Here is a 24,896-nt window from a genome sequence, read left to right on the forward strand (position 1 = left end):
TGGTGGCTGGTGTGTGGCGTTGGGCGGCAGAATGCGTGTGGGCAGGGCCCGGGCTTGGTCAGCGGCGGTGGGGGCTGCGCAGGCTAGCCAGGTCAGGCGACCGGTGGTGAGGCGCGGTGGTGGCTGCAGGGCACGGAGGTGCGGCAATGGCGGCGGCTGTGGCTGTAGTGCACGAAGGTGGCCATGCGTGGAGGCGCAATGGGGGCTGTTGGTAGCAGCTAGCACGTCAATTTATGAACCATACGTTTTAGTTGTAGCTCTTTCCTTGGAGTAATCCCCCAAGATTTATCAATCCATGGAACAAGTGGATTTGCATGCTTAACTAAGCACTAATCTATATAACCGAAGGTTCTTTATATATGATAGGATTGAACTAACAAAACAAATAGCGATCTAAATTAAAGCAGATAGAGAGCATAGATGTAAACAAGATAGATAAAATGCTTATCATAGAGATTTAGAATCACTTGCAGATGCAATCACCATGCATGAAAGAACTAAATCTAGGTGTTGTCATGAGTGGATGTGAATCGTACCCTACACTTTCCCTCTCGCACGTTGTCACTACACGAGAGTAATCAAATATTGAACGATAAGAACACGCTTGATGATCGTTCTAGGTAAGCGAATAAGCAATCAAAGTAACACTGGCCAGCCATTATGAAAGAGCATCATCAAGATATGATAGATAACAGACAGATATTAAACAACAGGTTCAACAATTACAAATCAAGATCTCCATACAACCCCGAGGACAAACAGAGACTTTACCCCCATGATCTTACACATGTTGATAGAATTCTGGGTAAGGATCGCCCTATAGACCAACTGGATTGAAGATGACAATGAACAGGGGTAGAAAAGCCCCAGGCCGATCGGCCTGGACACCTCCAAGCCGATCGGGGAGGTTCCTCCCTCCTCTGGTGCTCCGTTTTGTGTGGCTTTTTGTAGATCCGATCTTCTCTCTGTTTTTCCTCCTTGTGGTGGCGGTGGATGGTGTTTACGTGGTGTTTCCTTCTCTCTATCCAATCCCTCCTCCTTGAAGTCCACGAGGGGGTATTTATAGTTTGCAATAGGCGGCGGCTCTAGGTCAATATCGGTGAAAAAACCCTAGAGATCATCGTAGGCTTCACGCTGAAGAAACGGGAGGTCGACCGGGCCTGGGCCAGGCCGATCAGCCTGGGCCCTTCCTAGCCCTCCTGATCCTCTCCTTCCTTGAGCTGCCATCCCTCGACCACCCACGTCCAAATATTCATTAACCCCTTTATGCAAACACTCTTGATTATGTCGTATTTCCTGCCAAAATACAATATGCTCCAAAATACAACACATATGTAATAATGGGTTATTTCAGGTGTCAAGTGGTAGATTAAGTATTAGATTAAGTATAAAAACACTAGTTAAATGTCACTAAAACTAGGTTAATAATGAGCGTCAACAGGGGCCTGCTTCGGCTGGATCCGGTGGCCATGCGTCTAGGGCGCGCATGTGCGGAGGTTCGTGTCGGCGCGGCATCGGGGCTGTGTGGCCACAGGTTAGCGGCCGGAAGCGAGGTGGTGGCCCGACAAGGGGTGAGACGGCTATGCATCGGCAGCCAGTCGTGAGGCGAGGGGGCCGTGCGGTGCCGAGGAGTCCATGCGGAAGTGGCCGCGCGCGTGGCAAGGAAGACGTGGGCTGCGCACGGTCCCGGTGGCGGCTGCGGCGTGCAGGCCGCACGCGGGTGCTACAGCACGGCGCATCTGAGTCGGGGGCACGTCTGGGCGGTCAGCGCAAGGAGTGGGCGTGCAGTGGCAGCGGATGAGGAGGCATGACGGCGCGGCGCGAAGGGGCACGGCGGCAGCGGCGCCCTCGAGCGGGCTTTCGTGGTTGTGGTCTTGGTAGTGCCAAGCCATGTGCATGCAACGCTTGGGATGGGATGCTCCGGGCGAAAGCCTCTACCGGCAATCTTACTGGTAGCAATGGCGACGGCGCCCTAGGGCGTCGCTCTCCCTATTGGGGGCGTCATGCTGAAGCTCTATCCCTACTGCACGGGGTTCTCTGGGTGAAAACCCTGTCCAGTTTCTGGATAAGCGACGATGGCGTCATTGGTGTTGTGCCCTTCTTGGAGGCATCATTTCAAGAGATCTAACTTGGCTTCTGGCTGTCACACCCGGTTTCTGGATAAAACCGAATGCATCGCATATGTGTGCCAGGATCCATTCTCACACATATGTTGACGTCATCTTTGAATACATCAAAGACGGTGCTCAAAAACGTACATAAACCAGTAGGAACTTTATTACACTCAGCGTGATAGACACGAAGGTCTTTAATCATTCACCGATAACTTAACACGCACGCACACACAACGCAGCTTCTCCACAGGCTTGACTGGTGGACCGCCTGCCTAGAACTCCTTGAAGTCGTCGAAGAACTCCCCGTCGTCATAAGCTTTTGAACAGCGTTTGGGCAAGGGTGAGTACACTTATGGTTGGTACTCAGCAGGTGGGGGAAACATGCAAGGCTCACAAGGAATGGCTCAAGGCTTTAAGCGGTTAGCGTTTTAACTGGTCAAATTTTTATTAGCAGCACCTAATTACTAGATGTAAGTTTATACCAACCCAATTAAGCATATAACATTAACATAACCCAAAAATAAAGGTAACACAGATTAATCTCATCTTTAAGTTCAATTATCATGTGAGGGTCCAAGCCGCTCTTAATCGTGAGCACGGCTGATATATCAGTTTTCACTCTGCAGAGGTCGTACACTTTACGCACAACTCGTGGTCCCCCGTGTCGCCCGGGTTTGCAAAGCCCTTAAACACTTCCTTTGGTGAGTGGCTGGGGGGTCCACTACGAAGCCTTTACAAAGACACGCAGATAACTGGTAGCCCGCTAGAGTTTCAGTAGCGATGTGGACCACAACCCGTTAATGAGACAGCACCTTAGCGAAGGCTACTACTCCGGATCGTGCACCCAACACCTTCCCCCTCCTTGCCCTTTCGGTAAAGCCACTAGCTAACTACATGCCTAATTATTCGGCTAAGATCAGAGCCATGTGATGTTGTGGTTGTACTGTTTTCTTGGGTGGTTCTTCATGTTCCGATTAAAACAAGTGTTCTTGCAATTAAACATGTATAGCAACATAAATAAAGCATGATTAACATGTTTCATGATTAACACATGACCAACTCAATTTAAGCGACTAGCAAGTCTACCCAACATGATTAAACAGGTTTTCAAGGAATAAGGATTAAAACTAGGTAAGTCCTTGATAGGCATTCCTGTCAAATTTATGCACATACAAGAAATAAATAAAGTGTTTAATCATGATATTATTGGGACAAAAAGAGCATGCAGGGGGAGAAGGCCACTTGCCTTCCTCGGCAAACTGGGAGTACTCTTCTTTGAACGGTGGCTGCTCTTGGACTTGCTCCTCCGCGAACGTCACGTCGTCTACACGATCACACAAGGCAAACAAACAAAGAATGATCAAAACAGTACAACAAACATATGCAAAGGCTTACAACAAACTCCTAAATCTAACGTTCATGCAGAGACGATCGCGTGAGCGCGAGAATCGCTGAAATCGGATTTAAAACGAAGAAGATATGAGATAAACAAGTTTTAGGGGCTAAAACAGAATTAACTATATACTTCAGGGGCTAGCAAGGAATTATAGAAAGATATACTGAACAGCACATGCGAAAATAGAGAAACATAGGGTTAGATCTACAAAATGACATGGCTCGGGTTAAAATAAAAGAATACAGGAACTTCAGGGACTTCTCTGGAAACTTTACAAGACACAAGAAATTAAGTAAAAGGAATAACAGAGAGTTCAGGGACTAGATTGCAAAAACTCCATCTTCTTCCTCCAACAGGCAACCAAGCATAGAGGGGCATGGCCAACGGGGAGGGGGTCTCGCCGGCCTGGGCGGAGGCCTCGCCGGCGGCGAGCTCGCCGGCGCGCGGGCGGCGGCGCCTCGGTGGGGGAGAGGAGGAAGAGAGGGAGGGAAAGGAAGGAGAGGGCCCTCACCGGAGAAGAACAGAAACTTCACCGGCGAAAGTACGGGCAGCGGCGCGACTTGGGCGGCGGCGCGGCGGTGCGAGAGAGTGGCGGGTGAGTAGCAAAACGGAAAGGGAAACTCCGGGCGAGGTCGATGGCGACCTTTATAGGCCCCGGGGAGGAGCGGAGGGGGCTCCCAGGAGAGATCGAAGGTCGGCCAGCCATTAATGGCCTTCAAGGTTGTGCGGCCGTTTCCGGGGAGAGGAAAGGATGGGGCGACGATTTGAGGCCGGGAGTGGGGGAGGGGAGACGTCGTGAGGTCGTGGAGGGGCTCGGGAGGCCGAGGGACGTCGGGGAGGCGAGGGGGGCCCGGCCGGCGGCACACAGGGCGGCGCACGGCACCCGTGCGGGTGTTTCTGGTGCTCCACGCGCCTGGAGGTAGGAGATGAAGGGGTAGCAGGCCGGTTGGGCCAGCTTGGGCCGGCGGGTGGGGAGGAAAAGAGAGGGAGGTGGCGGCCCAAGAGGAAAACGAAGGAGAGTTGGGCCAGCGCAGGGAGAAAAGAGGGGGGAAAAGAAAATGGGCCGGCTGGTGGAAATGGCCCATTCGGTTGGGAGGGGGAAAGGAAAAATAATGCTTGTGGGCTGAAAGAGAGAGAAGAGATTTCGGCCCAAGGAGAGAAAAGAGAGGTGGTGGGTTTTGAGAATTTAAATAAAGTTGAAGTTTTCAAAATCCAATTCAAATTCTTTTGAAATTCAAAAGCAAGCATTCAAACAAAAGCCAAAATAAAAGAGAAAAGAAAAACTCTACCAAGTACTTATTGCTTCTAAAATTATTTCAAGTGCTCTTTAATTATTTAAAGACCGTAATTTAATTAAAGTAATTTATTTAGTCCTTAGAGCACAAAAAACTAGACCGAGTTGCTTACATTATTTTCATGATGGAATTTTAGGTGTTACACTGGCAATGCTGGTGACGCCGATGGTCATGGGAGACTGCCGCTGGTGGTGGCGGTGCCACTGTGACGGGCTTGAGACGTGGCAAGGAGGCATGGTGCAGGATGGCAAGCTTGTCGGGGGTTGCTGAGCTCACGTGGAGGTGACCGTACTTGTGGTGCTGGCCAAGGGTTGTCGGGTTGGCTGCTTGCAGCGGACCACGGCGGCTGGCGTTGCTTGGCAATTGTGAGTGCGGCGTGGGACTACGTTGGAGGATGGCGCTTGCATCAATGATATCGTGGGACGACTAGGTTTGCAACGGACTGTGGTGGGTTGCTCAGCTTTGTTGGGCTACTCCGGTGCGGTACATCATCGGAAGATGGCGCAAGCGACTTCTTTGGCTTACTGGCACGTTAGCAGAGGGTATGTGCGCGGGTTGAGCAACAAGGTGAAGTCAACCTACGGCAGCGGCTTGGTGGATTGATGGTGACCTTGGGAAGCAGGGCAACATTGTTCGGACAGTGACAAAAGAAACGGATCCGAGACATGGAGTACTGTGGTGGACGTGGCAAGGCCCCCGCACACAGTATCTCTCAGAGGTGACGAGAGCGAGGTGGAGTCCATCGACGGATGTGACAAGGCCCTAGTGCATTGTGTTTTCGTGGTGGCGACTATGAGGCAACATGCGAGATGTCCGGATCTGGTGGTATCACTCTATCGGGTGGAGTGTGGTTTTGCAGCGGCACTACGGCGAAGGGTCCCACATGGCGGTACCCTTCTCGGTGAGGTACGGTCTGTTTTCTCGGTTCCCTGTCAACGCGAAGTCACGCTTGGAGGTCCGGCGACTACATGAGCGTGAGATGGTTTGGGGTGTCGCGTTAAGAGCTTCAGCTCTGCATTCCTGTAAGTCCAGTGATGTTGTGTGCTCTGCTGCCACTATCTTGAGTGCAGTGGTACGACCGTGTTGTTGTCCCAATCCAACCAAACAGTTTTATCGGTTTTTTCAAGTTGAGTGGTTACCCGCGTTGATATACCAACCCAACCAAGCGAGTCGAGCTTTTTTTCCTTTTCTTTTCTTTTTCCTGTCCATGACCTCCTGGGGTTATAGTCTTGTATTTTTTTCTGCTATATCAATAGCAACTCACGCTATCTTGTGCGGTCGTTAAAAAAAATACTCGGATGTGTCCTGTATATATCTGTAAGTCCGTCCACGTACATATGCCTGTATATACAAGGGGCGATGATCGGAAATCGGATCATATCATCGTGTTCCGGTCGGTTCCAGACGTCAACCATACCCATCCATGGCGACCACGTGGCGGCGTACTTGCTGGACGAGGCAAAGCTGACATTACTGAGGGAGCTGGTGCAGCAGGACGGCGCCGCCGCTGAGGTCACACGAGGCTTGGAGGAGGGTTTTGGGGCCTTGCTGTCCATGGCGGCGGCTCTACAAGACATCGAGCGTCTCTCTCCCGAGTCGTGGGATTGGGCGGAGGGGGTGGAGGCCAAGGCGTGGTGGGCGGCGGACACGATAGGGGAGGAAGCGAACGACATCCAGCGGGCCGTGGTGGTGCTGTTGCTACGGCCGGGCGAGGAGGCGTTCGTCGAGGTGCTGCGGCGGTAGGCCGCATTCTCCGATGCGCGCCATGCCCACGTGGAAGAGTTGGTCGCCGCCACGCGGTACCTACGGGAGAAGGAGCTCCGGCGGCTAGCAATTGTGGAGCACCTCGTCGACCCTGACATGTCGGGCTTCCTGGGGTATGTGGCTGGCGACACGGACTCATCGATCGAGGAAGGCTACGTCCCGACACTCGAGGAAATGGTTGTGGCCGCCCTGGTCGAGGAGGAGGCAGCGCGCACGGAGACCAGCATGGCGAGGATGGCCAGTAGGCTTAGGCGCGGCACGGAGGAGTTTGCGGTGGTGGGCGAGGAGGCGCTCGCGGACGCGCTACGGAGGCAGGCCGCCAACGTGGATGTGGCGCGCGCCACGGTCGAGGCGTTCGCCACGTCCGTGCGCTGCTTCCTAGCCACCGGCAGCTCGCGCTGCCTTGTTGCTCACGCAGGGGCTAAACACGAAAGCTTCCTAACCACCTATCTCATCCTTGTAGTTTCCATTGTTCCTTAATCATCCAGATTATGTATATATGTTTTGTTCTGCTGTGTTATACAATATTTCATTTTAAGATCTTGTCATGTGTGTGTGCTGGACATGCATTCAACCATTATGGGCGTGTTTGGGATTGCTCCGCTCTAGAAAAAACAACTCCACTCCACCAACTCCACTTTTTTTAGCTCTACTCCACCAACTCTAGGAAAATAGGAAGCTATGAACCTGTTTGGCTAATGGTGTAAACTCCAGCTCTAGAAATTGTAAGAATTGGTGGAAATAGTCTTTCTTGCCCTTGGTTGGGTTGGTGTTTTTTGTGTGAGCTACAATACCCATTTGCTAAAGTTCTTCGCCTAATTTTTTGCATGAAGATTGACATACTTGAAAAATCTATAGAGTAACTCCACTCTAAAAGTCCAGTTGAACTAACAAGCAAATTGAACTAAATAATTTGACATCTATCTAAAGAAATGTGTGTCACAAGTACCAATTGTACATCAAATACATCATTTATGAAACCGAAGACAGATCAGAATAAGGCTAATTTGACATGGTCCTTGCATACTTGTCCAAAGTACTGCATCGATGCTAATTTGACACCTTCACACACATGCATCGATGCACAGACCAAAATTACCTACAGAAATGCACACACCAAAAGCAATTAGGAACCTATCATGTCAAAGCAAGCACCCTCACGGACTCATGGTCATACTCTTACCACAACAAACCTATCAGGTCCAGAAGGCGATGGTACGTCGCACCAAAAATCATTTCAAGTGAGCAGATGAAATGAAGGAAGCGCGCACCTGATGGGCGGTACACGTTGGGTACATCGAAGGCCTCGACATCGAAGGAGTCGGCGCGCGAGCGCGCGGGCCCGTGCGCATGAGGCGCTGGTGCAGCATCTCGTCCTCCTTGTAGCCGTCGTCGTCGTTCGAGCATCCACCGCCGCGGGAGTTGGGCGGCATAAGTTTGGATCAAAATCGATCTGGCTGGAGGAGTACTCACCGGTATGCCATGATGGGGGGAGGGGGTTGAGCATCATCATCGACGTCCATGCCGCCGGTTTTTGGCGCCGGAGGGAGGAGAAGAGGTGGCGGCGACACAGAACAGTCGCGAGAGGGAAGGGGAGGGGGGCGTCGATGAACAGTCAGGGGGAGGAGGGAGCGTTGATCTATTGTTCTCTCGAACCGGTATGTGTAACCAGTGGTATTGGTGGGTAATTTCCACCCAACTCTAAGAGAAGGTATGAAACCTATGTTTTCGGAGCACCCTTTGAGGTGCTCCAGAAAAATTTTGAAGTTACTCTCTAGATCTACCTTTTTTCTGAAGTTAGGATTGTTGGAGCTGGGTGTATTTAGTAAGATACTTTGAAAGCGGAGCTGAAAAAACTGGAGCGGAGCAGTTCCAAACACGCCCTAAAAATTACTAAGAATGCCTTTGGCATACCCTAAAGTTTCAGCACAGCCCATTAAAAAAATAGACCAGCCGGCCAGCCCAACCGAGCCGACGGCCGTTACAATGGGCCCATTTACATGGGGCCCCTTTTTCTGAATTTTATTTTATTTTTGTTTGGAACGGTGTCATATGTTTTGGAGAAAGTTTCTCGTTGCGTGACAATGTAGGTGCGGTCATTTTGGACATTATTCTCTCTTGGTTGTGTGATGGCACATAGGATAAAACGGTACTACTAGCTAGCGTCCGATCGAAATTTTCCCATCGGACGCTCCATTACAATATCAAAATAAAATATCTGAAACATCAAAAATATATAATTACAACATTGAAAAATATGTAAAAAATGACTACGGCGCTCGATTCTGGGATAGAAAATTCCCGCCGCAACATAAACATTATGTTTCGTACAACATTCACCATGAAACATGTGAAAATATAGTTGTAACATCGATGCAACTATTGGTACATATATCAAGCCATCCGATTTTTTTTTTTAGATTCCGGACCTCTGTTGTGCAGCATTACCGAAGATAAAACTACCGGCCTACTGGGGTCGGCACTGGAAACTGGGTGACACATCATCATACAGAACTAGATTTTGAGTTCCTCAACAGCAATTTCCATTTACCAGCAGTATGTCTCTATCAAACAGTGTACAAGCACTAGAGCAGACTACACCTCCTCTATCGTATTCATTCAACCTCCGGAAGAAAATAAAATAGAAACAACACTATGGACAAACATATGTTGCATTCTTAGGGTCTGTGTGGAATGCGAGTGCTTTTTCCAAGTTCCGACCTCGGCTTTCAAGATGTGAAAAACAACGTGAGCAAATGCCGCCGAATGCTAGCCTCATTCTCTAGTGACGCACACCAGTCAGCAATCTTCATTCATCGCTATCTACCTACTGACAAGCCAGCTCTGTTTGAATATAACATCTTTCCTCAAGCTACGGCCATGCCCTGAGGAGGAATCACCTTGCTGGTTCCGGTAGCACTGCAAAATCAAAGTTGCACAGAAAGCTGAAACCTCCATGGCAAACGAGCGACTATCTTCAAACTCAACACCTCAAGTTTCTAGACAGACATACCCTGTAGCAGACAACTGAGTCATCTGGGTACATCACAAATAGCTTGGTGCCGAGTCGAGCTCGACAGGAATCGCAGATACTCTCGTCAGTCAGCTGCACATGCCTTGATCTCTCCTCCAATCTTGTCAACCGTGCATCGAGGTTTGTCGCACGTGATAAATTGTGAACAATCTAAAATACGCCAAGGAGGGGGAAAGCATAGAAATTAAACTGGTAAGACGTATCTGACATAAGCTTATAACCAGAAAGAAAGTCAGTTGAAATAGGCCAAAGTCAAAGCAGATGGTTTCTCAAATGGTCAAAGCAGATGGTTTCTCAAATGGGCAATATAAAAAATCCACCTAAAAATAGGAAAAGAATTATGTTCACCTGTCCTTGACGATGATGGTGCACCCGGGCTCTCAGCATTCGCAAAATTGTATCTGATGCCAGCTGAAGAGGCATATCGGGAGATAATCTCTGGCACAACATTATGGTTCAGATTCTTTTTTTCCAAAGAAACTAGCGTACAACAGGATAATCACGGCACATAAGGGCAAGAATGCAGATGGCAGCACTGCAGCAATTACAACATGTAATGATGCGTTGAGTACCTTGTACTTAGGTATCAACATTGCGGTAACCTTTTTGAGACTTCTCACATTTCCAAGGCTTGTGTGGAAGATAGCAATACAAGAAAAAGGGATGGGTATCAGTTTTGCATATGTTCTTTTACAATACCAGTACTAGGAGATTATAGGTCATTTTATTTACCTATACAATTACAAGCCCTGTTTAAAGGACCATAGTCATTACACAGGAATGTCTGACGGCAAGACTTGGGCACTAAAACAGGTAAATAAAATTGTTCAGATATTGATGGATGAGTCCTATTGTGAAGAGGGAACAATCTGTGACCTATTTTATTTTAACCATTCACTTTTCACGAGAACAAGAACACGGAAGACCACCTTTCCAGATCAAACTAGTTTTAAGATATTTATTCTGCCCTCTCCTCACGTGACTGATACCATCCTAGAATACTGCCAGAACAATAACCTCTTGCAAACTAGCATGCATGCAAAAAGATTCTCAAGGAATCTGCGAGTATTGATGCAAATAATAAACTAGTACCTCCAATACTTGCATTGGATCCAAAGATTTCCCATGGTTATGAAGAAGTCGTACAGCTGCTGTAAACATAGGCTCTTTCCCATTTTGAGGATCCAAATACAAACCCAAAAGCCTGAGATCGAAAAAAGATGGAGGCAACATGAGATTATTTCATATTGTGAAGCTAAAAGACTAGGGAAAAAGCAAGGCAATATGGAAATATTAATGTGAGAAAAAGGAGCATACTGAATATAGGCATCATCTCGACCAATCTCTGCACAATACTGTTCGGCAGCTTCACTATCCTCCAGTTTCCTTCATAATGTAACAAGCAGCACAGAGTCAAAGGTGCAATTTATAGGCTACAACAAACTAATACATATGAAAAGGAGCATATAATAAAGATAACCCAACAGCACAGGATCTTACAATGCTAGTATCTGAAGTACAATATTCTCTTGGCCCATCTTCCTATACAATATGGCCTGACAAAGGAAAAAGTCTATCAGTATTATTAATTATGACAGCACAATCAGGCAAGCACGAGACTTTAATGGAAAGATATTTAACCGGGCAAACTTGGAACTCTAAATCCAAATAACATCACCTTTTCCAGCCATAGCTCAGATTCTGCTATCACATCGAGCACGTCTTCTGGATCATACAGGTCTGAAGCTTGCAGAAACAACTGCAACTTCTCTCTTAACAAGTAAATGAATTGTGCATCAGAATCAATTTCTCTATCATCTTTCCCTCTATATTTAGATTCCATATGAACTGCTTCAATCGCAGATTTGGCCAGCGAAAGAGCATATGATGTGTGATAGTGAGGATCATCACAACCTTGATCCTCAATCAACCACTGCAAATATCTGTATAATTTGGCCAATTCAGATTTCTTGATAACAGAAGGGATGTATAAGAAAAATATCATTACTACATGGTATTCTCTGCTGATGAATGGTAAATGATGACGGTGGTGCAAGAGAACAAGAGATGAAAGGAGAAGAGGTAGACAAACAGCTTTAAAGAACACGACAGGAATAACACTAATTGCATAATTGTATCAGAAAGTCATTAAGAGCATGGGCCAAAATTAGTCCAGTAAACTCTTGGCGACTAAAAGTTAGAAGGATGTTGCATACCTAGGGTTCTTTGCTGAAGGTTGCAAAAACATAAAACTAACAAGCTACCACTACTTTTATCCCTCATATTTTCTTCACATACATGGGGAGATAATATGAAATTTAAAGATTATGTTTGCATTGTAGAATTAAGAGATATAAACTTGTTGAGAAGTTCATGGACAATCATCTATACCTTTGATGGATTACAACCTTCTCTGTATCAATAGCAGCGACAACCTTCTCTGCAAAATAACATTATTCAAATAAATGATAACGAAGTTTATTACACAGAATAGCCATTTTAAGATCCCTAGCCCTCAATTACTAAAAGAAACCATATTCCTGAATGTCATACAATCAGCTATAACCATGAAACAATTTATTCTAAAACAGTTCACCCCTCTGTTCCTATCACCACTCTGTGAAACACATGCTCAGGAACTGCAAATTGTGTTTGTCCATGTAGTAAAAGCATACCGATACATTGGTTTATCTGGAATAAATCAATTACCTGGTGAGAGTTGATTTTCCCTCATCTCTGATGTTAAAACTGCAATCGCCAGCTCTTGATCAATGTCTGCCACCTGAAAGTAAACATTCGGTAAACAAACACTCGATATAAGATAAAGAAGTCCTTAGCCTGAAATGCATACCCATCCAAGATGTTCCAGAACAAGGTCCTCATCAGATGATGTTTTGAGGATCTTGGCTGCTTCTATAGCGGCAATTTCCTCACCAGATCTTTTTTCAACCGAACTTCCACAAGAACCATTTTCAGACATATCCTTCCACAAACCAGAACTATAATTTCTTGCCAAAATACGCCATATAGCAAGAGCTTTGGGGCATATTCCTTTACTGCCATATAAGAAAGCAAGTGTCCGCAAATGTCCAGAGTCATCCAAAAGGGATTCTAGTTCATCCTGAAAAACGCAGCATGCAGCCTTCTTAGTGTTCACTCATATGTGATATTAGGATGAGACCACGATGTGTACTTCAATACTTCAACGCACAAAAGCACATTGGATGCAGATGATTAAAGAGCATGTACATACCACAACACAGCTATTCTGAGATGATGCAAGCTTCTCCATGTCATCAACAAGATCAAGTGCTCTATAAAGATACATCAGAAAAGTATCAACTCCTTCCATCTCCGGAGAAGACAGATTCTTCATCCGCGATGCACATAGGTACCTAGTTTCATTGCATCTTTGCAGTTAGATGTGGCTTCCTAGTGATTCATGATGAATATAAACTCCATATACCATACCTGATAATATTTCTGATCGCTTGTTCTAAAAGATCAGCTCTACTTGGTGGGTTTGAAAGGAAATCTTCATCCACAACTGTATCCACACCTGCCTTTTTCAGAAACAATGCCTGTTGAACTGTTACCAGTCCATCATCAATAACTTCTTCAAGGGGCTTAGGGGGAGGATGCAAACCCCAATAACGCTTTCTCGGCACCTAACATATACATAATATTATTGTCAATGGTTACCATTAGAAACAAATAGCTAAATGTAGAAGGTATTAGGTATCAATGAAGATTGTTTGGTTTCCCCCTAACTTATAATCAGTAGGTATGGACATAGGGTTAATTTTAATGTTAAATGTAGTAGAACCCTGAAGGAAAAATTGAAAACTAAACATAAACTGAAAGGAAGAGTTGAGTAATCATAAATAGTCTAGCTGACTATGGCTCAACAAGTTCTTATCTATAACTGTTGTGCTAAAATTTGGTCAAGCTGGTCCATACAGAGAAACTATTAGTTGATTCAGATTTATTGGATATTTTTAAGAGCTCAATGTAAGCATTCAATCTGAATTTTCAGCATGCACAGAAACAGGTTAAGACTTAGATAACTTGATAAAGCAGCACTTGTGCAACTCAACTCATGATGTATGTCACAATTTAGTTTAGAAACAGAACTAAATCCGTTATCTCATATGCAATATCCCAACCACCAAGTGGCAGTGTAGCATACCAGATCTGACCAACGGTTAGGATCCGGCATGATGAATGGAAATATTTCTGATGGCTGCATAGTCTCCGAGAGCAAGAAATGATTTACAGCATCCTCAAAGCGCAAGTCGAAAAGCAACAAGAATCCAAGTTGTGCATGGACAAAGGAGATCATATCTTTTGAGATTTCACCATCTGACTGAAACTCTTCTAACAGAGAAATAGCTTCCTTGTAGTTCTTCCTTCGTAAGGATGCCTTAATCTGCTCCACTGAAGATACTTTACGGTAGCAAAAAACCTGGATAAGCCAATTGATTCCTACATCAGTACTGTACATGAATATAATCTGCATAAATTAGATCTGGACTAAACTTTTTGAAATTTGCACACTTACAAATTCATTTTGCACATCATGAAGGAAACGTTTTCAGTTTCCACTACCATAAACCTTTCCTAGAATCTTAGATAACTACATATGGTACTAAAATTGTATAAGACAGGTAAAAGCCAGCCTCATTTATGCAACTTATAGCTAATATATACCCTAACACTATGACTGTAAGGTAAGCTGCCGTACTTGTAAAACTAAAGTCCAACCACAGTTGTATGCACCTGTTAGCTATCAACCCATGCCAAATTCATATAGGTCACCTTTCCTCCACACCTAGTCTGGTGTGCTTGGTTGAATGTATCTACTTAGGATGCTTGTAATGCAAAGTTATACTAGTATTCATCAGTTGTGGTACCGCATAACACTACTAGAATTTGGATACAGAAGTTCAAACGAATAAAAGAGAATTGGGATACAGATGAATAATGGATGAGTAACGTACCTACGTTACCTTATAAGCTGTAGCGATCACAACTAGCTCTGTGCCGATCCCATCATCATCGCTAGCCACAATCAAAACACCCTGACCAGTCCTGGCAACAGGAATTGTCTCTAGGTGCACCCCGTTTCTCCTTCTGTACACATCCACCTTGGCGTTCCCAGCAACAATCACATAGGGATACACCTCGGCTATACAGTCAGGTGTAGTGTTGAACACCAAGCTGCTTCCAACTGGCTGGCCGAATCTGTCGACGACCACCCCAACATTGTCCACCAGGAGCATCACCTCGTCACCACCGGAGAGTGGCTTCACCCTCGGGTGTCCGGAGGACTCCGGGAGCGTGAATATGTCCACACCCTGGCCGGCGGTGCTAGAGAAGAGTGAGTACCCAGTCGCGGTTGCAACGAAGACGGAGTCATCGACCCAAGCGAGCGTCTTGACACCCTCGACGGCGGCGATCTCGCGCGTCTGCACATCCAGCTCGTCGCCGTCCTGCAGCGTGAGGTCCACACGGAGCAGCTTCTTGCCGACGGAGACAGCGATGGAACATGACGCGGAGACCGGGTCGGCGGAATAACCGCGGCGGGCGGCGACGGCGGCGACGTTGCGCAGGGAGCCGAGGCGGCGGACGGGGCGGGAGAGGAGCGGGTCGGCGAGGAGGAGGAGGCCGTCGGCAAGGACTAGGAGGCGGGCGACGGAGGGGAGCGGGAGGATCGCGGAGACGGGGAGGGTGGCGCCGATGGGGAGGAGGCGGAGGAACTCCGGAGTGGAGGGATCCTGGAGGGAGAAGAGGAGGAGCTTGCCGCCGCCGGTGCCCAGGTAGAGCAGGTGGGCGGAGAGGGCGGCAGCGCGGACGGTGAGGGGGGAGGAGGCAGGGAAGCCGGCGAGCGCAGCGGGGTCGAGCGTGGCGAGGGGCTCGAGGGCCGCGCGGGAGGCCGGCGGCTGGGACCCCATTAGAATCGGTTGGGGTTAGGGTTAGGGGAAGCGGCGCGCCATGGCTGCTACGTAGCTTACTAGTCGGTTGGCCAGTCAAAACTGCTGCTTGCTTGGAGTCGAAGGACGAAGGCCAAGGAGGAAGACGACTCCAAGAGTCCAGACTTGTATAGCTGACAGGGAGATAAACACGCCAAAACATCACAAAAACATCTCGAGACATCATCCCGAGTTGCTGAACTGAGAATCCATCCTTGGTCGAAACAATAAGAAATTAAGAATCTGCATCTGTTATCCAAACCAAAAAAAGAGCACTAAATCCTGAAGAAAAATTGACGGCTGGGGTTACAACTTACAAAACGACGCAAAAAAGAACAGGACTACAGGAGCAAAACCATCAGAATTCAGAAGAGCAGCCATATCCATTTACCAGCTTCCTTGGCAGGACCGTAGCATCATTCAGAGACGACATAACGATACCATTACCAGTAAACTTTATACAAGCCAGCATGTTCAGCATACATTATATATAGGACGACCTCGCTTAACATAGCATAACATTGTTCTCATCTACTGCTAACACTAGGAACGATAATTGTCCAAATAGCTTGATATGATATTCTACAAAAAGAGGGCGGCTGCAGATTTCGCCTTAACAGCTCCTGCGGCTTAAGGCGTCATTCCCATGGGCGCAGCCGTCCAGCTTGCGGTTGTCGCACCAACCCAACTGTTGCCACTGTTCTCCCCGGCTTCCTTGCAGATCCGATCCAGCATAGCTAGGAACTCCCTCACTCCAGCAAAAATTCTCAGCATGTGAGCTTCGTCATTGGCCGAACCACCATGGAAGTACTCCACCAACTCCTTCACCGAAGACAGGCATATGCTCTCCTGGGACTGGAGCTTCAGGATCTCCTCCTCAGCTTGCCTCAGGAACGTGCTCATGCTGTTGTGGAAACGCCGAGCGCTCTCGGCTGATGTGACCATGCTGTTCAGCCTCAGCACGTCATGAACCTTCCCGAGCCCCACTCCAAGCTCCGACACACTTCTGCTGAGCATCACTATGTCGATGGACGCAGCTTTCTTCGTGTTGCTCAGCTCAGATGCAAGTTTGGAGACAACCTCAAGGCCGTGCTTCCTGCATTCGGTGTCACACTGCAGACTGTTTGTGTTCGTTTTGTATGTGGCTGACCCATGCTGCATCAAATCATATCCTTCAGGTTTCAAAATTTCCTGGACAACAAACTGCACAAGTGCAGCCTTCCCATCAGCACCTTTCACATCAACAATCTTCAGAACAGTGTTTGGCTCCAAGCCATGTGAACTTGGAGACCCTGCATTGATGCTCATGAAGTTGCCGAAATTCATAACAGCCTCACGGACTTTGTGGAGCAGCCTGCTGCTTCTCATCTCCTGGCAAGCACCCTGGATGAACGCAATGAATATGGCATTCAGACACTAAGACATGATAGTCGAAAGAAGGAAACATCACAAGAAGGTAATATCATTTGTGCACGTATAATCCCAAAAAATCATATGTGGTATGTCTACCCGTGCAACAGAATTTATACAGGAAGTATACATGCTAAAGGCAAAACTCTAGCCAGCATAATCATGTTGTATTTCCCAAAGAACGTGTGTTACCTCAAGAGTAGCATATGACAGCCTTAGCTGATTGACCTCCAAATAGAAACTGGCAATGTAAAGCATGGCATCCACCCTTTTGAACGCAAACGGCACATCCAGTATTGCCTTCACAAAAGACTCAACCGGGCAAAGTCTGGTCAGCGAATCATCCTTGAAATATTTCAGCTTAAGCTCTTCTTCATTGCTGAGGACCATCTGAGCGAGCATCCGCAGTACTTCTACTCCCAAATCATGTGCATTGCCTGTACCCAGCAAAGGAGACATATTGAATTACAGACTACTAAATAAACCTGTACCCAGCAAACGAAACATACTGAATTACTGATACTAAACTGAAAACTAGCATAGAAGATCGAAGAAAGCTGTAATTGATCAGCTTCAGGAACCACAATTTTGCTATGACATAAAAGAAAGAGTGGTGCATCTTAAACAGACAACTTTGTCTGAAAAGGCGAATATGGAACTGCATATGAAGAAATTCAATGGCCGACAGAATGCTCCATCAATACCCTAAATGCAATCTATTTCTAGGAAATTGACAATGCACCTAAAATGAAAGCAGGCTGTGCAACTCTGTTTTTTCGGAATGTATGTCAGTGGAAGGGGCATGACCATGTAGCCGTTGGTAAGGGCCCCAATGTTTATTAAAGACAATCATTCATGTAACTCGTAATCAACAAGGCACCATGTGATGTTGCACATATGGCCATTGGTACCATCGATTTGAAGGTACCCCCACAAGTAATAAACACTAGAGTACTTTCGATCTTTCATCCATGAAAGATTACAACTTTGGCAGCATTATTCAGAGAAAACTCAACCTGGTTTGCCTGATAGAGAAAAGAGCAATCTATATGTACCTTCCAAGAGGGCGTCCCTCAGTTGCTCCTTGGAAACTCCCAATGCCCCCACAACCATCCCAATGCCATGGCACCTGGGAGCTCCGAGCAAACACACCTGCCTCGGTGCCGCAACTGCCGCCGAATTGTTGAGGTATAGCTGAATCACCTCATCCTTCATGCTGTATACATGCAGGGCAGGCAGTTTGAGAAATCAAATCCAATTCACAACCACAAGTAGAAGAGGGAAAGAGAAGATTTGGCCCTACTGCAAAGAGCTGGGCTTGAGCTTGTCCGAGTGCAAAGGCCGCGACTTGCGCACGTCCTTGTCATCGGAGTCGCCATCATCTGACGAAGCAACTGCTGCTCGAGGAGGCACGGGCACGAAGGGGTTCCACGCGTGCGCCGCCACGGGCTCCGCAGCACCCTTGGGCGGCGATGGCCTCCGTTTAGGGGGCGACGGATTCGGGGCTCGGCCACGCGGCTGGGGGATGGACGGCGGGCGGAAATGGACGGGGCTGGAGCCGAGCGTGGGCGAGGAGGCCGACGGCGACGAGGGAAAGAGCGACGAGGAGGATGCGTCGGCGGCGGCGGCGGGAGGCACGGTGCTGGGGTCGGAGGCGGAGCTACGGGAGGCGAACTCGCCGGAGGGCGGGCCGACACGCGGGAGCGGCGGCAGGGGGCGGAGCTCCGGCGAGCCAGGTCGGAGACTGGAACTCGTCCCCGGGGCCTGCGGTGCCGGCGGCGGGGTGGCTAGGGTGCCGAGGTAGAGGAACTCGGTGCTGGGATTGGACGAGGAGGTGGGCATTGGCGGTGGCTTGAGGCGGCGGCCCTCCTCGTCCCCGTCATCGTCGTCGTCGGCGTTGCTGCGGTGCGAAGCGGCGGCGGAGGAGGGCGCGGCCCCGGAGCGGCCGCGGTGGCGGAGGCGGCGGACGAGATGGATGGAGAGGAGCGCGGAGAGGAGGAGGAGGCAGAGCGAGAGCAAGGAGAGGAGCAGCGCCTGGAGCACGGGGAAGCGGCGGGAGCCGGATGCGCGCGGGGTCGGGGCGACGAGGGTGGAGATGTTGGCCGGGAACGTCGGGAGGCCGCCGTCGCCGGAGGAGGAGGAGGGCTGGGTCTCGGCGGTGGGAGGCGGCGGCGCGGCGACGGCGGGGAAGAAGGGGTTGTTGGTGAAGGGATAGGGGTCGGTGGAGGGGTTCGCGGAGGAGGACGGATACTTGGGCGTCGGAGAGGTGGTGACCGGCGGCGCTGGCGTCGGAGAGGTGGTGACCGGCGTGGGGGGCGGCGCCTGCGCCTGCGCTGGCGGCACGGCGACGGGAACAGGAGTCGGCGGCGTGGATTTATGGCGTGGCGGAGGAGGGGGAGGGGGGATGATGGTCGGCGGCGCGAACGGGGGGCGAGGAGGCGCGATGTGGCGGTGGCGATGGGGAGGGCGCGGTGCCGCCGGCGGAGGCGGCGGCGCAGGCGGGAGCGGGTCGGTTGGCTGGGCGGTGGAGCAGATGGTAGCGGCGGGGAGAAGCAGCAGCAGCAGCAGGGGGAAGAGGAGGCAGGCGCAAGGCGGCGGCATTGCGCGCCGCGATCCGGCCGCCTCCGCCGGCGGTGGCTGAAGGGTGGAGACTGGAGTGGAGAGAGAAAAGGGGGTTCTTGGGCGGCCGGCGGGGAAGCAAACAGCGGGAGCAGGCTGGGAGGTGGTCTGGGTTTTGGCGTGTGCACGCAGACGTAGTGATGATTCTGCGCTACAGCTAGCTGCTAGGCGCTTGTTCCTTGAACACGGAGATGGTGGTGGAGTGGTGCAGGACAGGGCGCTCTGCCGCTGGTTGGCTGCCTCTGGGTTTTGTCTCGGGAACCGGGAGAGAGAGAGAGGTGGGAATGGGGAAGAGGACACGAGACACGGCCACACGGGTAGTGTGAAGGTCCGAGGCATGGGCCCCTTTTTTTCGAAATTCGGTGCCCTTTTACTTAACAGCCTTTTTACCGGATTTCAAATGTCTTTTCTCTTTCTTTCCTGATCTACGGAGCAAAGGGGCTGTTTAGTCCCCCGGACTCCAACTTTACCACCATGCGAAAAGAAGATTCCCCGTCACATCAAACTTGCAGAACATGCATGGAGTACTAAATATAGACGAAATTAAAAATTAATTGCACAGTTTTGTTGTACTTTGCGAGACGAATCTTTTGAGCCTAATTAGTCAATATTTGGACACTAATTCACAAATACAAACAAAACGCTACAGTGTGCTACAGTGCTACAATAGTGATTTTGGACACCCAAATTTAGGCAACTAAACAAGGCCAAAGTTTAGTTCCTATCCGAATGCATTATTAAATATAGATTAATTATAAATTCAATCGCACAGATGGAGGCTAATTTGCGAGATGAATCTATTAAATTTAATTAATCCATGATTTGATAATGTGATGCTACAGTAAATATGTGCTAATCATGAATTAATTAGGCTTAACAGATTTATCTCGTGAATTAACCCCTATATAATTAGTTTTATAATTAGCTTATATTTAATCTTATAATTAGCTTCTGAAGATTTGATGTGTCAAGTAGTGGACTTGATCCAAACACCCCTAATTGGCTTGCTGTTTCCGAGGGAATTTTTTATTCTATACCCGGCCAGGTGGGCTGTGTTGGACAGAAATAAGATAAAGTTGTATAAAGCCATACTTGTTTTATATTTCCATATAAATTGTTTTGTTGTAAAATTACAAAGTTCCGTTAAAAAACCTCTAGTGCGCACATGCTTAAAACAATCGAGTAATTTTCACACTACCACATACCAAACTAGCCGAAGCTAACCTTATTGATATTTTTCTTTTTGCAAATAGCAAAACTTAGTGGATAAGGTACACAAAGGGAACATATTTTGACTTGTAAGACTTACGGTGAATTTGTGGCAATATTGATAATATGATGGGAGAGAAATAAATGGTTAAAAATTCCATTCTGGATAGCTTTTTCCCTTTCTAAAAACACGGCTCAGTGAAGGAGTATGCTTAATTTATTTATCGATGGAAGGGGAGTGTACGGACGGCAGTGAAGCGGAGATGAGTGAGGGACACCGACCGACACACACAGGTAAAGGTTTGCTCTCTTGGGATTCTCTGACCGATGCAGCCGTTTTGGCGGGAAGCGCTTTACACTACTGGTACATCCATCATCCTCCTGTTTCCTCTCCTCTCTTTGCCACCCTTTCCATTTCACGTTGTTGAACCAGCGATGCTCGCAGTATTTTTTTTTTGTCCATCTCTATTTCTAAATAAAGGGACCTCAAAGCTATGCATTTGCAAACCTTTTTGCGTTGGCCAAGAAAAAGACCAACAAGGCAATGGCCAATCCATCCCTGATTCCAGCAAGGTGCTAGTGCTCTCCTTGTTTTTTCCTTGTTTTTTCACTTCCCTTCCCTTGCTTGATTGTATTATATTGTATTCTTCTCCTTTTCCAAAGAGAACCGACTAGCTACCTCTTGTCCTCTTCTACGATGGCATCTATGACCAAGGGGCTCCTATCTACCTTCTGGTAGGTGGTTAACCCAGCCCATCAAATAGGCCCACGGCCCACAATTCCAAGCGTATAAGCCGCTACGCATGAGTCACACATGCAACAGAATGCAGCTGGTAGGTGTAGGTGGTTTTTGGATTTTCGAAATTAAATTGTATTTTTCTTCTAAACCGTGAACTCATTTTCAAATCCATTTAAACTACTATGTTTCTAAGAATTAATGCAACAATGGGATTCAACATGATTATTTTTGTTGTATTTTAAAAACTCAACATTTTAGATGAACTATCTCAACATAATGAATGTAAAAAAAGTTGATGAGTGTCAAAAAAAAATGTTGAGCAAAAATGTTGGTGATTGTAAAAGAAAAAGGTTGGTGCGTGTAAAAAAAGTGTTGAGCCATAATATTGGTGAATTTCAAAAAAGTTAAAAAAAATGTTGGTCAATATCAAGAAATGTTGGTGACAATTAAGCTAGATTTTTTAAAGAAATGTTAAGAAATGTCAACAAATGTTGATGGATGTAAAAAATGTTAAAGAAAAATATTGGTACATGTAAAAGAGTTAAAGGAAAAAATTCAAATGTTGAAATTTTGAATTCAAAATTTTTTACGTTCAACATTTTGAAATACAATATTCAAAAATTATTCATATTGGTACTCATTTTGTTAAAACTTTGTATAAAAATATGTTGAAATGTTGTATAAAAAAGTTGAAATTGTATAGTTGTATAAAAATGTTGAATTTTGAAATAGTATAGTTGAAATGTGGTACTAAAAATGTTGAGATGGTTTATTAGAAATGTTGAATTTTTTTTAGTAATTCAAAAAATACACATATTGGTACTCATTTTATTACATTAATTATAACAAATCACGTGGTCCAAACAGTTTTGAAGAAGGATAAATGGTTTAGGAGATAAATGTCATTTGAATATAGAATGCAAACTTAAATCAACGTCCGCACCAATCCACCATCCATCCAACAACATGTTGCCACGTGGGACACCACCATGCTACGCCCGCATTCTGCTATGCGTCCGTGCTAGGCTGCCAGCCAACCCGCATGCATGCGCAATGATACGAGCCGTTCGGAAGTCTTAGTGCGAATCTCCAACACCTGACACCAGTGAATTATTTGGGCCGATGTATCAAGAACAATCAGCCCAGCCCAAGTCTTGATATCCATTTCCTGAGTGCACAGCCCAGCCCAACCTGGCCCATTGTTCATTGGTGGCACCAGACCAGCCACAGATCGGCGGCTCCTCCATTGCAAATTTGCAAACCCTACTAGACAACGGCGGCGGCGGCGGCGGCGGGAGACTGGGACGATCGTGCTCTAGGTCATCGGCGGCGGCAACACGGCGAGTGGACCCGGTGGTAGCCGTTGGCTCCGGGGGGAGTAAGTCTTCTCTTGCCCCGCGTGCTCCGTTGCTCGCTCCCCCTCCTTCGTTCCTTGGTTTCCTTTCCTTGTTGGATCAGATGATGATGATGATGATGATGTGACAGAGCGATTAGATGAGGCCTATCGCGTCTCATGCGATCGCAACACCTCTATGGGAAAACAATTGGTTGGCTGACGACTGCAGCTTTGGTTAAAACACGGGCAATATGTGTGTGCAGGCTGGAGACTGCAATTAAAATTCTAATATTATATTCTTGATGCACTGACTGCTAATTCGCTGGTAATTAGTGTCGTGTCAGGAATTGTTGGTTCAATTCACTAAAATTTTCCTTCAATAGCAAATGTAAATCATGCTGTATGCACATCTCCTTCTGTTTACTATATTGTTTGTTCTGTGTGGATCACTTTAGTTCACTGAATATGTATAAGGCCAAGGCTACAACCCTAAATCTATGCTTGATGTAGTGATGATTAGTCAATTGCCACATGATTGCCTAAAATCACCTTAGGCAACATCAGTTATGCAGCAGTACAACTTGTAAATTGTTCAAAGCTGCCTCAATCACTCGAGTTTTATTCCTTTGCATGCAAAAAGCTACACGATTGTCACCATGCTCCATTTTGTATTCTTGGACGGTGCTCCCTTTTGTATTATACACTGAACCAATGTCTTATATTTCTATTGCGGAATTTTACCTTTGCTTTGATGCTGTTGCCAGTTAATGCAAATCTGTTTAGCTGCTAGTGGAGTCTGTTTGAGAAGGATTTCATGTAATAGATCTTACATTGCCATATGTATCTAGCTTAACCAGATGTCCAGTTCCATATGCCATACCGTAAACTGTTACGTCTGGCTGAATGATATTGCCATGGCACTTGGTAACAGGCTTGTGTGCCTTCATGTCCTGCAGTACGGATGGCGGGATTCAGAAGTCTTGCACCCAAGACCAGGAACCTGGTGGTGGCTGGGGGACTGTCTGCTTTCGTCCTCGGGGTCTACTACTACACCATGAGAGCAGTGGGAGGCACGGATGAGCTGCAGGTCGCAATCGACAAGTTTGAGGAGATGAAGAAGAAGGATGCGGGAAACTCCTCCAACGCAGGATCCTAAACGCATGCTTCAGACTCTGCACCCTTCTTCTGTGTACTGAACTTGGATCTGCTTACATGACAGTTAAGTTCGCCCAAGACCATGCTTCTATGTAATAATTAATGGGTGGTACTCCTATTAGATAGGTCGAGCTTCTGCTTTGATGAAAGCTGTATGTATTTGTTTTCATTCCAAGTAGTGGTTGCAATGTCTGAAATTTCCTGAACAACGATACTAGTATATGGCATGGAGAGACATACATGAACCATAAATTTTGTATTTGCTTGGATGGATGATTGGCCTGTTGCTCCAGCTCTCTGCTGTTGTGGTGACTGGTGGCCACACATTGCACTGCATATTTGTTGCTATGTAAAGGACAAACCTTTTTGGGCCAGGCACCTATGCTAAAACCCTCCTCTTTCTATGCATCAGTTTGGACCAAATTTGGGCTTACTAGAGTTTTTTGTACGATGGGCCACTAGAGTCGGACATCCAAGAGAATGGCAGAATTATAAATCTCTTCTATCTATAAGTTTTTCCTTTTTGAAAGGCGATCTTCGAATTTAAAGATACAGGTACTCGTATCTTGTTTTGTTACAGTTTGGCTTTCTAGAAACGGGACAAGCAGATACGCCTCTCGTAGCTTTCTCATAACTCAGAAAATATATCTTTCCGTTCAAGGAAAAAAGGAGCAGAGATTAAAGATGTATCCTAGTCTACTCTACTAGGATCGATGATCCGACATGCTCTTTCATGCATAAACTATAGCATCGATCATCGTATTAGCATATATGCAATGGTGGCGGCAAGGTAGCTAGCTAATGAGAAGAAGGAAACCTCGATCAAGTTCGCAATCAACTTGGTAAGAGCTAC

The 24,896-nt window shown here is 47.1% G+C and overlaps 2 protein-coding genes and 1 long non-coding RNA gene across 5 annotated transcripts; 1 reads left to right on the forward strand and 2 right to left on the reverse strand.

Annotated features, from left to right (window-relative positions):
• Positions 1 to 9,076: 9,076 nt before the first annotated feature.
• On the reverse strand, positions 9,077 to 15,692 carry LOC101764557 (transforming growth factor-beta receptor-associated protein 1). Of its 3 annotated transcripts, XR_001163719.2 has the most exons (15): positions 14,613 to 15,692; positions 13,793 to 14,068; positions 13,075 to 13,271; positions 12,857 to 12,998; positions 12,455 to 12,724; positions 12,313 to 12,385; positions 11,995 to 12,043; positions 11,282 to 11,546; positions 11,104 to 11,159; positions 10,921 to 10,989; positions 10,696 to 10,807; positions 10,336 to 10,407; positions 10,176 to 10,233; positions 9,952 to 10,041; positions 9,704 to 9,753 (listed from the first exon to the last, which is right to left on the reverse strand). XR_001163719.2 is itself a non-coding variant. In XM_004960534.3 (14 exons), exons 1-14 carry the CDS (start codon positions 15,555 to 15,557, stop codon positions 9,393 to 9,395), a joined length of 2,811 nt encoding a protein of 936 aa, XP_004960591.1. In that variant the 5' UTR covers positions 15,558 to 15,690; the 3' UTR covers positions 9,077 to 9,392. The 3 variants fall into 3 exon arrangements, 1 of the variants encoding a protein (XP_004960591.1); XM_004960534.3 differs by lacking the exons at positions 10,176 to 10,233; positions 10,336 to 10,407 and adding an exon at positions 9,077 to 9,488 and having other exon boundaries at positions 9,583 to 9,753; positions 14,613 to 15,690; XR_001163718.2 differs by having other exon boundaries at positions 10,176 to 10,407.
• A 246-nt stretch (positions 15,693 to 15,938) lies between these two features.
• Positions 15,939 to 19,874, reverse strand: LOC101765506 (formin-like protein 14). The gene is made up of 4 exons (XM_004960537.4): positions 18,289 to 19,874; positions 18,041 to 18,201; positions 17,178 to 17,422; positions 15,939 to 16,958 (listed from the first exon to the last, which is right to left on the reverse strand). Exons 1-4 carry the CDS (start codon positions 19,584 to 19,586, stop codon positions 16,206 to 16,208), a joined length of 2,457 nt encoding a protein of 818 aa, XP_004960594.1. The 5' UTR covers positions 19,587 to 19,874; the 3' UTR covers positions 15,939 to 16,205.
• A 2,894-nt stretch (positions 19,875 to 22,768) lies between these two features.
• Positions 22,769 to 24,391, forward strand: LOC101765916. The gene is made up of 2 exons (XR_001163561.3): positions 22,769 to 22,930; positions 23,820 to 24,391. It is a non-coding gene; the product is annotated as an uncharacterized LOC101765916 (long non-coding RNA).
• The last annotated feature ends 505 nt before the right edge of the window (positions 24,392 to 24,896 follow it).

Source organism: Setaria italica, chromosome III (genome assembly GCF_000263155.2).
Source record: "Setaria italica strain Yugu1 chromosome III, Setaria_italica_v2.0, whole genome shotgun sequence".
Classification (NCBI taxonomy): Eukaryota; Viridiplantae; Streptophyta; class Magnoliopsida; order Poales; family Poaceae; genus Setaria; species Setaria italica.